Genomic DNA, 15707 nt, shown 5'->3' on the forward strand with positions numbered 1-15707 from the left:
TGAGCTAATTACAGTAAGAATTTCTTGACTCTCTTCTATTGCTTTCTCTCTGAAAAAATGTGTATTATCTTGAAGCAATTTTGCCTCACCACTGTGGAGTAAATACATACATAAAAAATATAATTTTCAGGAACAATTACTCTCTTTGAAACTGTACTTTCTAACAAAAACAAGTCATTTACCAAAATGTGTCCCTGTCCCTCAATAATATAACTAATAGTGAGCCATTCTTCTGCTTTTTCCAGGAGCCAACCACAAATGATGAAAACTGTGCCACTGCTAGTGTGCATTTGTGCACTCAGTGCTTGCTTCACAGTAAGTACCCTCCCAAATAACTTTTATCTTATGCATCAGTAACAAATATTTAGTGTGTATACTTGAGACTTCAAAAGTATAACATGCAATTTCCTGAATCTAAGAAGCTTGGTATATTTTGTTTTCTGTGAAACATAAGACAACAGATAATTAAAGCACAAGGAAATTATTCATTTCATTTAATCATTTATGATAATCATTTATGTTGTACCAACTTTATCATGGATGTGATGAAATTGTATGGAGATGCAGAAAACGGATCCTATAGGGCCTTATTGATGTAGAATATGGATTCCATTCTCACTATATTAGGACACCTCAGAACGATTAGGGTGTCCGCAGGGAAATGACATGGGTTCTGGGGAGAAAACAGATTATCGGAGGCAGAAGTTGAGGTAAAGAGTCCAGTCAAGAGGATATAGCAGTGGTCCAGATAAAAAATAATGACTTCTACTAAATATCAGCAACTAAAATAAAACATGAGTGTGTATTTAAGATAAGTTTTGGTGATTAAATCTACCATAACTTCTGCTGGATTTGGTGTGTAGTAAAAGAGAAATGAACAAAAGAGTTCTCTTTCAAACATGTTAAGTTTGATATGGCTATCAGATTCCTACAAGGAGATGTTAAGAGGCAGCTGGATATATACTGTCTGCAGTTCACAAAGAAGTCAAGGGGTGAAGTCTATATTTCGAACATATTTGAAGCATGGCACCTTACAAGATCACTTAGAGAGAAAATGTAAAAAGTTTGGAAATGGACAGTAGAGAAAATGGAGGAATCACAAAAGGGGACAGAAAAGTATGGTTTCCAAAACAAAGAGAAGATTACAAAATAGACCCTATCTTTAAGATATTTAGGGTCTACAGAAATGAAGATCAAAATTAATGATTCAAGATGACACATAGTATAACAAATAACCATATTTATTTCTAAGACTACATACCTGTATGTATTTGTTCACTTTTATTTTGACAAATTTGAAGGAAGCGTCAAGAAGTGGAATGTAGATTTATTGAATGAGGTTGAATAGCCTCAGAACAGTATGACTGTAAAAAGTAGAGAAAGCAGGAGAACTGATAAGATAGATAGAATTTTCTCTTGGATACTCTCATATCCCCTCTTATCACAAAATATCCCCCCTCAAGGGGGAAGAAAACATCTTGGGTTTTTTCCTTGGACCCTAGTGCTGATTTCTGTGCTTGTAGCAAAAAGTGCACTAAAATTGAGCTCAGAAGATGTGGGCTTAAGCTCATTATCTGAACATCCAGATGAATCTTGAACTACAATCTATCTATAGGGCCCCAATTGCCTCATGTGAAAATAGAATAATAGTATATGGTTTACTAGGCAGTTTAACAGTAAATGAGAATGCATGTATTTATAAACTGAAAAGCATAGCATAGATGTAAAAATTATGACTGTAAAATTCTTATAATCTGTATTTATATATTAGCTGATAAGGATTTAAGATCTGAATATGCCTGGTGATATTAACTTTTTAATAATTCAAAGTTTACTTATTACTTTGGTTACTGAACACCTTTAGATGGAAAGAAATGATGTTTCTATCAACACAAATAACTGTGTAGTTGTGGAATGACTAAAGCTTGTTGTTGTTTTAAGGAGGCCCTTGATGCTTTCTATAAATCCAGGTATCTAACGAATCATCCCTCCACAAGTTCGGGATCAATAAAACTCTTTAAACTGCCCAATTCTCAAAATGCCTCTAGTGAGAGAAAGAATTTCCAAAGACATTGACTATGAGGAGGTAGTGCGGGAATACCTTGACTTGATCCTTAGAAAACACAGCATGTACCAGAGATTGGCACCAGCCCACAGTCAGAGAAGACCAGCCCTGGAGTTCTGGTAACAACCTACACTGCCTCTGTGGAGTGATTTCAGGGAACAGATAGTCTGGACCCTTTCTTTCAGATGCCCCCCAAAAGACTAAGGGGACGTATTCTAGAATCAGATAGAAACTCTGTTAAATATAACATTACTTAAATATACTGCTTTCTTTCTATTTGGAAAAGAATTACAGGTTTTCAAATGATCACTAAAATAGGCTAGTAACCAAAAATGAAAACATTTAGTGTGTTTTCTAATTTCAAGTAAGTGCCATTTTGACCCTGTACTCTTCTAGTCCTCTTTCTTTCTATTTCTCTATTTCTTTCATGGCCAATTTTTTCCTACTCTTTCATCTCCCAAAATTTAGCATTCCTCTAGCTATTTTAGCAATTTTCAGCTCCCTTCTACCCCTCCTTTCTTGCTCCAGGTGTCATGTACCCCTCTGCACTTCCCCCTCCCTGACTCCAGTCCATTCTCCCCTCGCTCCTCACCTCACCTCTTCTCCCACACTTCTCCCATCAAAAGTGTAGTTTGCATGTGCAGACACATTCTCCTAAAAGTTACTTAAACTCTCTGGGATTCAGTTTTCTCATCTGTATAATAAGGATAATAATAGCACCCACCTTATGGTGTTGCTAAGGAATTAAGTAAATTTATATTTGTAAACCACTTAGAATAGGGCCTGACACAAACTAAGTGCTATATAAGGATTTTTGTTTACAAAAAATAACAGATGTGAATAGGCAAATGAGATATCTTTAATACTCTCTTCCTGGTTTATCTATATTGATTATAAGCACCTTGATTCTTTAGTCATTAATCTCAAAATCTTAGCATTTTCAGCTCCCCCTGTCAAGTTTGCCTAAGCCCAATTCTACTCAATAAGTTTTGTTAAAGCCATCTATAACTGCCAATCATAATAATTCGTCAATATATTTTAAATAAACTAGCCAAACTGATCATTTGATATATGTTCTATGTTAAGCTAACATTAAAATATAATTAATTTGCTTTCATATCAAAACATGGTAGATATTATTTTGGTCACCTAAATTAAAATAGCTGAAAGAATTTCACATCTTAATAAACACCTTTAAATGTTAGGATTTTATTCAATGAGAAATCACTTTGTTTATTATCAATTCCATGTATTTGGTCATTCAATAAATATTTAAAGGTGTCTGTTATGTGCCAAGTATAGTTCTATGTATAGGCATACAGAGATTAACAGAACAAAATCCCTGCTCTCTTGAAGCCAATCAATCTCACTAAGGAAATGAACACCATAATTTTTTAAAAGCATAGATGTCATAGAATTATATTTTGGATCTGGAATTTAATTTACTCTTAATCATTTCATAAATAAGTAAAATGAGATCTACTGAAATTAAGCAATTTGCCCAAAGTCATTCAATTATTTAATGGCAGACACAGGACATTGTTGGTCTACAGCAGTGTGTTTCAAACATGTTCCTTTAACATATGGGAGATCTTTACGTCACCCTCAGAAACCACCTCAAAAGGCGGAGACTGAGCCGGTGGGATGCAAAGCCCCCAATCCTGCTTCCATCAGAGCAGTTTTGTGATTATCTGGATTCCATTTGAATCTCCAGGGAAAGATTTGCTTGAATGACATGACCTGCTTATTTTATCTTAGAGACCTACTGCCCTCTAATGGAGAGAATCTCCTGATAGGTTCCATGATACGCGGAGCAGCTGGGTTCAGAGCTACAGATTCTGGAATTCTACACCCTTTTAAGAGAGATCTGAAAAACATCAACGTTATGTGGATCAAAACCCATTATTTTAACTCTTGAATGTTCTTGCTTAGGAATTAAAATGTCCTGGATAATTTAATTTTTAAAGAAACAATTAATGCTTTCTGAAGTTATTTTCAAGTCTGGGTATATTAGCCTCTGAGGAAGCTATCTTAGCTGAACAACTCTGGTAGTCTCTCAGAAGTTGTCACATTACCTGTGCAAAACTCTGTCTTTGAAGACAACTTTACAGTGCAGGACTGGAATGATTGATCTATTTGGTGGTCTAAAAAGGGTTTACGTAGAAATTCTCAGGAGGAAAAACGCAACCTATCCTTGCTTGTAACTTTGGGATATGCCTCCTTATCCGTATGCTAAATTTCTTTTCTGCAATTTGAGTTAATATAATTGATAATTTAAAATTCTAGTATGGAGTATAGCATAAGGAAGATAGTCAATGGTATTGTAACTGCTATACAAGAGGGGTAGTAGCTTGGGGGGTGGGGGTTATCACTTTGTGAGGGGGTATAAATGTCTATCATGTTCCTATGTACACCTGAAACTAATTTTAAAAATAAATAAACAAAATTCTAGTATAAGACAGAATATACGAAAAAAATATATAGACAAATCGCAGTATGTTTAGAGATAAGAAACTAAAACAGTGATGATACTCTAACTCAAAGTCTGCAACAGATAAAGGAACTAAAAATGTTTATCTTGCAGAACATAGATCTAGATGACATGGCATATATTTTCAAATTTTGAAGTGCTCCGGGATCTTCTATATGCTGCCAAAGCATAAAATTAGGACCGGGAATGGAAATCTGAAGAAATAAATCACTATTCAGTTAAGAATGAAAATCCTAAGAAACAAACTTCCACTCAGTATCAAGAACTCTCTAGCAGGCCACCTTGGGAGATATGGTAGTGAGTTCCCAATCAGAACTTGACAAGCATAGGCTGAAATGCCATCCAGGTGTATTAGATAAAGATCAAGTATCATGTACAATTGGGCAACATCAGTGTTCTTTTCAGATGTGAACACCTTTGCGAAATCATGAAAGCCGTAGGTCCTCTATGTAGACAAGAATAAACATTCAAAAGGTTTTCACAATATCATAGGATTCATGGACCCTGAGTTTCTGTAATTCTGATTTTTATAATGATAAAGGTAAAAGGTAATAAAGTTCTTTCCCTAATTTAAAAAGGTTAAAACCTAAGTTTGCTGTGATATGGAAGATAAGAAATTGAGGTCGGATATTTGTTAAGTTGGTTTTTTGGGTTTTTGTTGTTGCTTGTTTTGTTTTGTTCTTTGATGGTGATAGATATGAGGGATGTGATTCAGAAAAGACTCCCGGATTTCAGTTGACTATCTTTCACTGAAGTTTTATGGGAGGGAACCCTTTTGCTCAGGCCTCAGGCAATAACTTGACTGTTTCTACCAAAGAAAGCAGAAACTACAAGCGCAAAAACGCAGATCTAGCTAGTCCTCCAGACTTCAGGCCACAGGAATGTACCCATCCTAGCTAGCTGCAAAAAAACAAAGCACTTGACAAAATAAAACTTTCTTATAGCAAATCGTTGCTGAGATTTGATGAACTTAGAAAAAAAAAAATCACTCAACCCACTGCAATCTTGTTTCCAATCCCAAAACTCCACAAATACTGCCGATCACACATTCAGCAATAAACCCATAGTTGATAAATCAATAAATGTTTTCACTTATGCACTTTCTTTCTTCTCTACAGCTCAGTGAAGGACAACATCTGCGATGGAAAATATATCACAAAAAAAATAATAACCCTGGATTTATTTCATACCATCAACCACCATTTCATCCCAAATTCCGATCTCACTTGATACAACTAATTCAAAAGCAGGCCCTTTTTCATCAATACAAACGCCAAAAACCTTCAAACTCAAAGAGGAGAAAATTCATACTCCCAAAATATCCCTGGATACCTAAGTGTTCAGTTGAAAATGATATGGCAGTCAACAAGAATACCTTAAAGTCTACCACCCAAATCCCACATCTACTTCTACCAAAATTAGAAGTGGGAAGTAGTCCCACATCTATTTCTGCCAAAATTGCTCCCTCTCCAGTTGAGACTCCTCTTGTTCAGAATGTTAGCACTGTATCTGCAGGAGAAAGTGATGTCGCCACAGACTCTTCTGCAGCTGCACCACAACCTTCCTCAGTTCCACCGGAGACCACAGCTTCCCCAAATACCACTCTTAAATTTTCAGCAACCACCCTTGAACCTGAAACTTCCAAAACTACAGCTGCATCCACAACCCAAACTAGGATTCCAGTCACTATTCAAATTACTACACTTGAACAAACAACTTCACCTTCTGTCCAAAAGGCAATTTTTCGTTTCTGGGAATATACTTATAAGATAGCAAAGCACATTTCTGATATTATAAATGGCACATAGTACATCACACATTGTGAAGTGTTCTGTCATTAGATATGATTTATGAGTGCAGAACTACCACCTTTGCTTTTACCACTAATCTCAAAGTGAAATTATAATATTTCTTAAATTTAAAGCACTATCACTAATCTTTGAATGTATTTACCTCAAATGACCTAATAACAACAAAAACCACCTCTAGCCCACAAATCAATCACATGACCAGGACTTAAGATCAATTTGTAGAACCTACAGAGATAACCCTGTAGGGTGGGGGTGGAAGGCCATTAGATATAAAGAGAAAATTATACTGATTGGCAATCATTTACTTTTTCCTAAATTTTGGAAATGATAAGGTAACTATAATGTATCCCCCAATCAAAAACCCACCTAAATTATCTAATCCCACAAATAGAAAGGGGGAAAATTAGGTCTCCTAAATGAACAAAGACATCTAATTTTCTATAGATAGACCTGTCATTGTATTACTGATTAATGACAAAAACCCTTTAAACCTTTAAACCATCATCTTAAAACTCAAAATAAAATTCCATTCCACAAAATGTGAACCAAGAACAGGGAAAATTTATTTGAAGTGAAGATTTGGAGTGAAAAAAATGGGCAGCCAAGCACAAACTACAATTCCGACACTAAATTTTTGAGAGCATTTAATCATTTAGTTTTCATGATTAACATTTATTGTATTATATCTAAGTTAATTTCAATCTGATGTGCTTGATTCTAGCCTCTGTGAACTACAAGAAGACTTTTTGTGTATGTTCACATATTGCTCATAATATTTTACTATTCAATTTATTCAACTTATTACTAATTCAATTAATTTACAGTAATTCAATGTGATATGTATTCAACAGTGAAATAGTTTCTAAAACTCTTGGTCATATATTTGTATATGTTTTAAAGAAAACCATGCCAAAGTACTGTTCTGGCGTCAAGTTTGCAAAACCGTCTGAAAATAAACCCGGATTTTAGTCAGTAGAATAAAAACTATCTAGTTGGTATATAGAGATAATGTTAATTGGAATATGGAGGTATTTTTATTTTCTGTCAATATTACTAACAACTCTGATGATTGTTCGTAAATTTTTTGCCAACTAATAAAGAAATCACTCAGCATGCTGTTTTCATTGTGTCTCTTTGGAAGCTCCATTCTGAGATGGGTAAAAAGAGTCCTAAATAAAGATTTGCATTATTGTCAACTTTGCCACTAATTAGCCAGTGACCTGGATAGAGCACCCAATATCTCTGAACATCAGTTTTTTTTCATCTTTCAAACAAAGTGGTTATTTACTTAAATTAACTTAATCTTTACTTAATCTTACTTATTAATTTATGTTTCCAACCCAAATTCTTTATTTGCCCTATGCTTCTCAGACTGACAATTAAAAACCCCCATCCCTCTCACTTAACTCTGTTCCTTTCAGTTTCATCTTAGAGTACCTCAGAGTACCTTTGAATTATTTTAAAAGAAGAATAGTAACTTTCTTAAGGAATACTCCCCAGGTTTAGAATGGCTAAAATATAACATCCTTTGACTAAGGACTTCACAATAATCAGCATACACTTCATTTATATGAATTGGAATTCTAAGTCAACATGGGGAGTGGAGTGGCGTGGCATAGCGTGGCATGGCATGGCATGGCATGAAACGGAATGGAAAAGAATAGAATAGAATAGAATAGAATAGAATAGAATAGAATAGAATAGAATAGAATAGAATAGAATAGAATAGAATAGAATAGAATAGAAGAATTAATCACATTATCCTCAGTAAGAACTGTGTCCATTACAACAAACATACCCAATTTCCTTGAGCATTGTGAGAGACAGAGAAAGGGAAGTGGTTGATACATGCATTGATCAGAAATGGGTTAGTTGATCTATGGCTTATTAGTATTAATTTTCTGGTATATGATTATGTTTTTTATCATTGTAGAAAGAAGGTTAATATTATACAAATTCTGTTTACTAACATGATGTGACTAAATAGATGGGAAGCAAAATGAGGGAGAATTTTATCTCTTGTTGACAAAAGAATCTCAAAACTTCACTATTTTTTGTGAGAATATACAGATCAACATTTTTAAAGTTTGTGACAATTACAATATTTTAACTGAACTTTTAGAAATTGCCTTTAAAATAGCTCACTTTATTACTGAAAGAAAAGAATGAAGTAAGAAATATAGAGGCATGGTTTAAGTTCCATTGCTAGATCTAAAAGTATAAAGGGTGATAAATTTGATTAAAATTTTTGACTATAATCAACAAACCTCAGCTAAAATTTGAGCCCCACTGAGGGAAGAAAGTAAAATGTGCAAAATGCAACAAAAATTACAGAATCTAATGCATTATTCATAATGATTGTCCTGAAAATGAAAGCTTAAAACCTGCAAATTTTAAAAGACACTGGAACTTAGCACACTTTACTTCCTAATAAAACCACTGAATGCCCTCAAAGAAAGAAAATTAGAAGTTTAGGCAAAATTTCTAAGACTTCCATGACTTTTAATAAGATAAAATTATATTTTTTATTTAGTTGTACATTATGGAAGAAAAAAGTGGATCATTAAAATGCTCAGAAAATTTTCCTTTTAGTGTGTATGAATACGGTGTTTATGATTTTTAAAGATAAACCAGCTAATGAATTAAAAATTACCACTCTTAATGATAATACATGATTCCTTTCCTATTGTTGCTTTGACAAACTACCACACACATAGTGGACTTAAAGCAATATAAATGTACTGTTTTACAGTTTTGAAGGCCAGGAGTCCTAAAATCAAGGTGTTGGTAGGATTGTATTCTTTCTGGAAGTTCTAGGGGAAAAAAATGTTTCCTTGCAAGCTTCTCAAGGACACCTGCATTCCTGGAATATGGCCCCATCGTCTTTCTTCAAAGACAGCTACATAGCATCTTTTAATCTCTGTCTGCTTTGTCTTCACGTCACTTTTTTTAACTAGGACTCTTAGCTTCTCTCTTTTCCTTAAGAACATTTTCTTAATTATTTTTTTCAATTACAGTTGACGTTCAATATTATTTTATATTAATTTCAGGTGTACAGCATAGCGGTTAGACATTTATATAATTTATGCAATGATCCCTCCGGTTAGTCTAGTACCCAATTGGCACTATACATAGTTGTTGTAACCCTATTGACTATATTTTCTATGCTGTACTTTACATTCCCATGACTATTTTGTAACCACCACTTGGTATTTCTTAATCACTTCTCGTCTTTCACCCAGGTCTCCAACCAACCTCCCCTCTGGCAACCATCAGTTTGCTCTCTGTACCTATAAGTCTGTCCCTATTTTGCTTGTTTATTTATTTTGTTCTTTACAGTCTACATATAAGTGAAATCACATGGTATTTGTCTTTCTCAGTCTGACTTATTTTACTTAGCCTAATACCCTCTAGGTTCATCCCTGTTGTCACAAATGGAAAGATTTCATTCTTTTATATGGCTGAGCAATATTCCATAGTATATATGTACCACATCTTCTTTATCCAATTGTCTACTGATGGGTACTTGAATTGCTTCCATCTCTTGGCTATTGTAAATAGTGCTGCAGTGAACATAGGGGTGCATTTATCTTTTCAAATTAGTGTTTTGGGTTTCTTCGGATAAATACCCAGAAGTGGAATTGTTGGGTCAAAAGGTGGTTTTATTTTTAATTTTTTAAGGAACTTCCAAACCATTTTCCATAATGGTTGCATTAATTTGCAATCACCAATAGTGCAAGAGGGTTCCCTTTTCTTCACATCCTTACCAATACTTGTTGTTGATTTATTGATGATGGCCACTTTGACAGGTGTGAGGTGGTATCTCATTGTGATTTTAATTTGCATTTTTCTGATGCTTAGCAATATTGAGCGTCTTTCCATATATCTATTGGCCATGTGTATGTCCTCTTTGAAGAAATGTCTGTTCAGGTACTCTGTCCATTTTTTTAATTGATTTTTTTGTTTGTTTTGGTGTTTAGTTGTATGAGTTCTTTATAAATTTTGGATATTAACTCCTCATCAGATATATCACTGGGAAATATCTTCTCTCATTCAGTAGGCTGTCTTTCATTTTGTTGATGGTTTCCTTTGCTGTGCAAAAACTTTTTAGTTTGATGTAGTCCCATTCATTTGGTTTTTTTTCTTTGTTTCTCTTGCCCCAGAGAGAGGACAAAAAATATATCACTAAGAGCAATGTCAGAAAGTTTACTGCCTATGTTGTCTTCTAGAAGTTAATGGTTTCAGATCTTATCTTTAACTCTTCAATTCACTTTGAGTTTATTCTTATATATGATGTAAGAAGGTAGTTCAGTTTCTTTTGTTGTTTTTTTTTTTTTTGCATGTATTGTCCAGTTTTCCCAGCACCATTTATTGAATAGACTGTCTTTACCTCATTATATATTCTTGCCATCTTTGTCATAAATTAATTGACCATATAGACATGAGTTTGTTTCTGGGCTCCCTATTCTGTTGCACTGATTTATGTGTCTGTTTTTATACCAGTACAATGTTGGTTTGATTACAATAGCCTTGAAGTATATTTTGATATCAGATATTGTGATATGTCCAATTTTGTTCTTCTTTCTCAAGATTGTTGTGGCTACTCAGGGTCTTTTGTGGTTCCATATGAATTTTAAGATTATTTGTTCTAGTTCTGTGGAAAATGTCATTGTTATTTTGATAAAGATTGCATTAAATCTATAGATTGCCTTGGGTAATATGGACAATTAACAATGTTAATTCTTCTACTCATGAGCATGGTATATGCTTCCATTTATTTGTATCTTCTTCAATTTCTTTCTTCAGTGTCTTGGAGTTTTTTGAGTACTGGTCTTTTACCTCCTTGGTCAAATTTATTTCTAGGGGTTTTTTGATGCAATTGTAAATGGGATTGTTTTCTTAATTTTACTTTTTGATAGCTCATTATTGGTGTATACAAATGCAGTTGATTTTTTAAATATTAATTTTATACGTTGCTTCTTTACTGAATTCATTTATCCATTTTAATAGTTTTCTGGTGGAATATTTCTGATTATCTTTATATAGTATCATATCATCTGCAAAAAAATGACATTTTTGCTTCTTTCTGCCCTATTTGGATGTCTTTTATTTCTTTTTCTTGTCTGATTGCTGTGTCTAGGACTTCCAATACTATGATGAATAAAAGTGGTGATGGTGGGCATCCTTGTCTTATTCCTGATCTTAAGAAGAATGCTTTTAGATTTTCCTCATTGAGTATGATGTTAGCTGTGGGTGTCATATATGGCCTTTATTATGTTGAGGTCTGGTCTCTCTATTCCTATTTTGCTGAATGTTTTTTTCATAAATGGGTGCTGGATTTTGCCAAACACTTTTTCAGCATCTATTGATCTGATCATATGATTTTTATCTTTCTTTTTTTTAATGTGGTATATCATGTTGATTGAATTCCAGATACTGAACCAATGCTGCATGCCAGGAATAAGTCCCAATTGATCACAGTGTATGGTCTAATATACTGCTGAATTTGGTTTACTAATATCACATCTATGTTGATCAGGGATATCAATTTATAATTTTTTTTGTAATGTCTATGACTGATTTTGGAATCAGGGTAATTGTGTCCTCATAAAATGAGGGTGACAGATTTTCCCTCCTCTTGAAATTTTTTGGTATAGTTTGAGAAGGATAGGTATTAATTCTTTTTTGAATGTTTAGTAAAATTCACCTGTGATGCTATCCAGTCCAAGACTTTTGTTTTTGGAAGTTTTTTGATTACTGATTCGATTTCCTCAGGAGTAATCCATTGGTTCAGATTATCTGTTTCTCCCTGATTCAGTCTTAAAATATTGTATTTCTAGGAATTTATCCATTTCTTCCACACTGTCCAATTTTTCGGCATATAATTGTTCATAATATTTTCTAATAATCCTTTGTATTTCTGTGTTGTCAGTTGTCACTTTTCCTCTTTCATTTCTGATTTTACTTATTTGAGAACTCTCTCTCTTTTTTTCTTGATGAGTCTGGTTAAAAGTTATCAATTTTTTCCACAGCATCTCCAACACTTGTTATTATTTGTCTTGTTAATGATAGCCATTCTAACTGGTGTGAGGTGATACCTCATTGTGGTTTTTATTTGCATTTATCTGATTATTAGTGATGTTAAGCATTTTTTCATATGTCTATTGGCCATTTGTATATCCTCTTTGGAGAAATGTCTATTCAGGTCCCCTGGGTGGTGAACACACAATGTGATATATATATGGTGATTACAGAATTGTACACTTGAAACCTATGTAATTTTACTAATAATTGTCACCCCAATAAACTTTAATTTTTAAAAAATTTATCAATTTTGTTTATCTTTTGAAAGAACTAGCTCTTGGTTTCATTGAACTATTATATTTTTTTATATTATTTCATTTATTTCCACTCTTTATATTTTCCTTCCTTCTACTCACTTTGGGCTTTGTTTGCTGTTCTTTATCTAGTTCCTTTGACTGTAAGCTTAGAGTGTTTATTTGAGTTTTCTCTTGTTTCTTGATGTAGGCCTATATTGCTATGAATTTCCCTCTTAGGACTACTTTCACTGTATCCCATAGATTTTGGGTGATTTTGTTTTCATTTTTATTTGTCTCAAGGTATCTTTTTATTTATTCTTTGATCTCATTGTTGACCCATTCATTATTCATTAGCATGTTATTTAGATTCCATGTGTTTGTGTTTTTCAGTTTTTTCTGGTAATTGATTTTCAGTTTCATACCATTGTAGTCAAAGAAGACACATGATATGATTTCAATGTTCTTAAATTTATTAAGACTTGTTTGGTGGCCCAATATGTGGTCTATTTTGGAAAATGTTCCTTGTGCACTTGAAAAGAATGTATATTCTGCTGCTTTGGGGTGAAATGCTCTAAAAATATCAATTAAATAAATCCAGTCTAATGTGTCATTTAAGTCCACTGTTTCTTTGTTGATTTTCTGTCTGGAAGATTTGTCCATTAGTGTCAATGTGGTGTTAAAATCCCCTATGATTGTGTTACTGTTGATCTCTCCCTTTATTTGTCAATATTTCCATTATATATTTGGGTGTTTCTGTGTAGGGTCCATAAATGTTTACAAGGGTTACATCCTCTTGCTGGATATAACGATTAATCCCTTTATCATTATGTAATGCCCCTCTTTATCTCTTATTATAACCTTTGTTTTTAAGTCTATTTTTGTCTGAGGTAAGCATTGTTATCCCAGCTTTTTTTTCCTTTCCATTGGAATGAAATATCTTTTTCTATCCATTTACTTTCAGTCTTCGTGTGTTTTTTGATCTGAAGTGAGTCTCTTGTACACAGCATATGTATGGGTTATGTTTTCTTATCCATTCAGCTACCCTATGTCCTTGATTGCAGCATTTAACCCACTTACATTTAAATTGATTATTGATAAATACATAGTTATTGCCATTTTATTATTCATCTTTATTTTCTTCCCCCCAACTCTTCCTCTTAAAGAAATGCTTTTAACATTTCTCTTTTTTTTTTTAAGAAGGACTCACATATTTATTACTGATCCAACCTACTAGTGCAGAAACATAGTAAGAGAAAATTCTTTTTTCCAGTAACTAATTTTCAGTGTTATGGTAATATCCAAGCAACCTGGATACAGCATAAATATGTGTCCCATCTCATGTGCAATTCCTTAGAGACTCAGTTTAGTTCTTCTCCAATGTCTCTTCTTGGAGTTCCACCTGATTTTATTACTAGTTTTCATCCAAATTCACTGGGTAATGGGCTGATTCTGCTTTTGTTTCTTAGTCAGGAACTGCTTTTCCCTGAAAGTCTTGTAAAAAGACATGGAGAGGAAGAGTCAACTTCGCACACTACAATGGTCATGAGAAAGAGTCCTTTAACATTTCTTGTAATCCTAGTTTGATAGTGATAAACTCCTTTAGCTTTTTCTTGTCTGGGAAGCTCTTTATGTATACTTCAATTCTAAATAATAGCTTTACTGGATAGAGTAATCTTGGTTGTTGGTCCTTGCTTTTCATCCTGTTGAATATTTTGTACCAGTCTGAAGTGATTCTCTTGTAGGGAGTATATGTAAGGGACTTGTTTTCTTATCCGTTCAGCCGCTCTGTCTTTTGATTGGAGCATTTAATCCTTTTATGGATAGATATGTAGTCATTGCCTTTTTATTATTCATATTTTTGACCTTCTTTGTTTTCTTCTTCAAGAAGTCCCTCTAAGATTTCTTGCAATACTGGTTTGGTGGTGATGAACTCTTTTAGCTTTTTCTTGTCTGGGAAGCTCTTTATCTGTCCTTTGACTCTAAATTATAACTTTGCTGGATAAAACTTTGCTTGTTTCTGTTCTTTCTTGGCCCTTTGGAATTTCATGATGAACAGTATTTTTCTAGCTCCAAACTTGACTCCTCTGAATGTTCTCTCTGGTCACTTTGGGTAAGTTTTCCCTTATTTTGATCAACTGAGCAGAAGTCTCTATTTTAGACTATCTCTAATAAAATAACATAACTGATCATGTTAGTAGCACTGTGTCAGTAAAAAAAAAAAAATCTTGGTTGTAGGTCCTTGGTTTTCATCACTTTGAATATTTCCTGCCAATCCCTTCTGGCCTGCAAAGTTTCTGTTGAGAAATCAGCTGACAGTCTTATGGGAGCTCCTTTGTAGGTAACTAACTGCTTTTCTCTTGCTACTTTTAAGATTCTCTCTTTGTCTTTAACCTTTGACGTTTTAATTATGATGTATCTTTGTGTGGGAGTCTTTGGGTTTATTTTGTTTGGGCCTCTCTGCATTTCCTGGTCTTGTATGTCTATTGCCTTTGTCAGGTTAGGGAAGTTTTCCACATTATTTCTTCAAATAAGTTTTCAATTTCTTTCTCTCTCTCTTCTCCTCTGGTACCCCAATGATGTGAATGATGGTACACTCGATGTCCCAGAGGCCCCTTAAACTATCCTCATCTTTTTGGATTCTTTTTTATTTTTGCTGTTCTGATAGGATGTTTTTCTCTACCTTATCGTCTAAATCACTGATTCAGTCCTCTGCTTCATCTAATCTACTATTAATTCCCTCTAATGTATTTTTCATTTTTGTTATTGTATTCTTTATTTATGACTGGTTCTTTTTTATGTTTTCTATCTCCATTTTTATGTTTCCTATCTCATTGTTGAAGTTCTCCCTGAGATCACTGAGCATTCTTATAACCAGTGTTTTGAGCTCTGTATCTGGTAGATTGCTTGCTATATTTTGTTTAGTTTTTTTTTTTTCCAAAACTTTGTTCTGTTCTTTCATTTGGGACATGTCTCTTTGTCTCCCTATTTTGGCTGCCTCCCTGTGTTTATTTCTATGTATT

At 33.7% G+C, this 15707-nt stretch overlaps 1 protein-coding gene and 1 pseudogene across 1 annotated transcript; one reads left to right on the forward strand and one right to left on the reverse strand.

Annotated features, from left to right (window-relative positions):
• The first annotated feature begins 256 nt into the window (after positions 1 to 256).
• MUC7 (mucin 7, secreted) lies at positions 257 to 6985 on the forward strand. The gene is made up of 2 exons (XM_033106655.1): positions 257 to 315; positions 5675 to 6985. Exons 1-2 carry the CDS (start codon positions 259 to 261, stop codon positions 6362 to 6364), a joined length of 747 nt encoding a protein of 248 aa, XP_032962546.1. The 5' UTR covers positions 257 to 258; the 3' UTR covers positions 6365 to 6985.
• Positions 6986 to 14037: 7052 nt separating this feature from the next.
• LOC117021964 (60S ribosomal protein L39-like) lies at positions 14038 to 14193 on the reverse strand (annotated as a pseudogene).
• Positions 14194 to 15707: the final 1514 nt, after the last annotated feature.

The sequence above is a fragment of the Rhinolophus ferrumequinum genome, chromosome 5 (assembly GCF_004115265.2).
Source record: "Rhinolophus ferrumequinum isolate MPI-CBG mRhiFer1 chromosome 5, mRhiFer1_v1.p, whole genome shotgun sequence".
NCBI classification, from domain to species: domain Eukaryota; kingdom Metazoa; phylum Chordata; class Mammalia; order Chiroptera; family Rhinolophidae; genus Rhinolophus; species Rhinolophus ferrumequinum.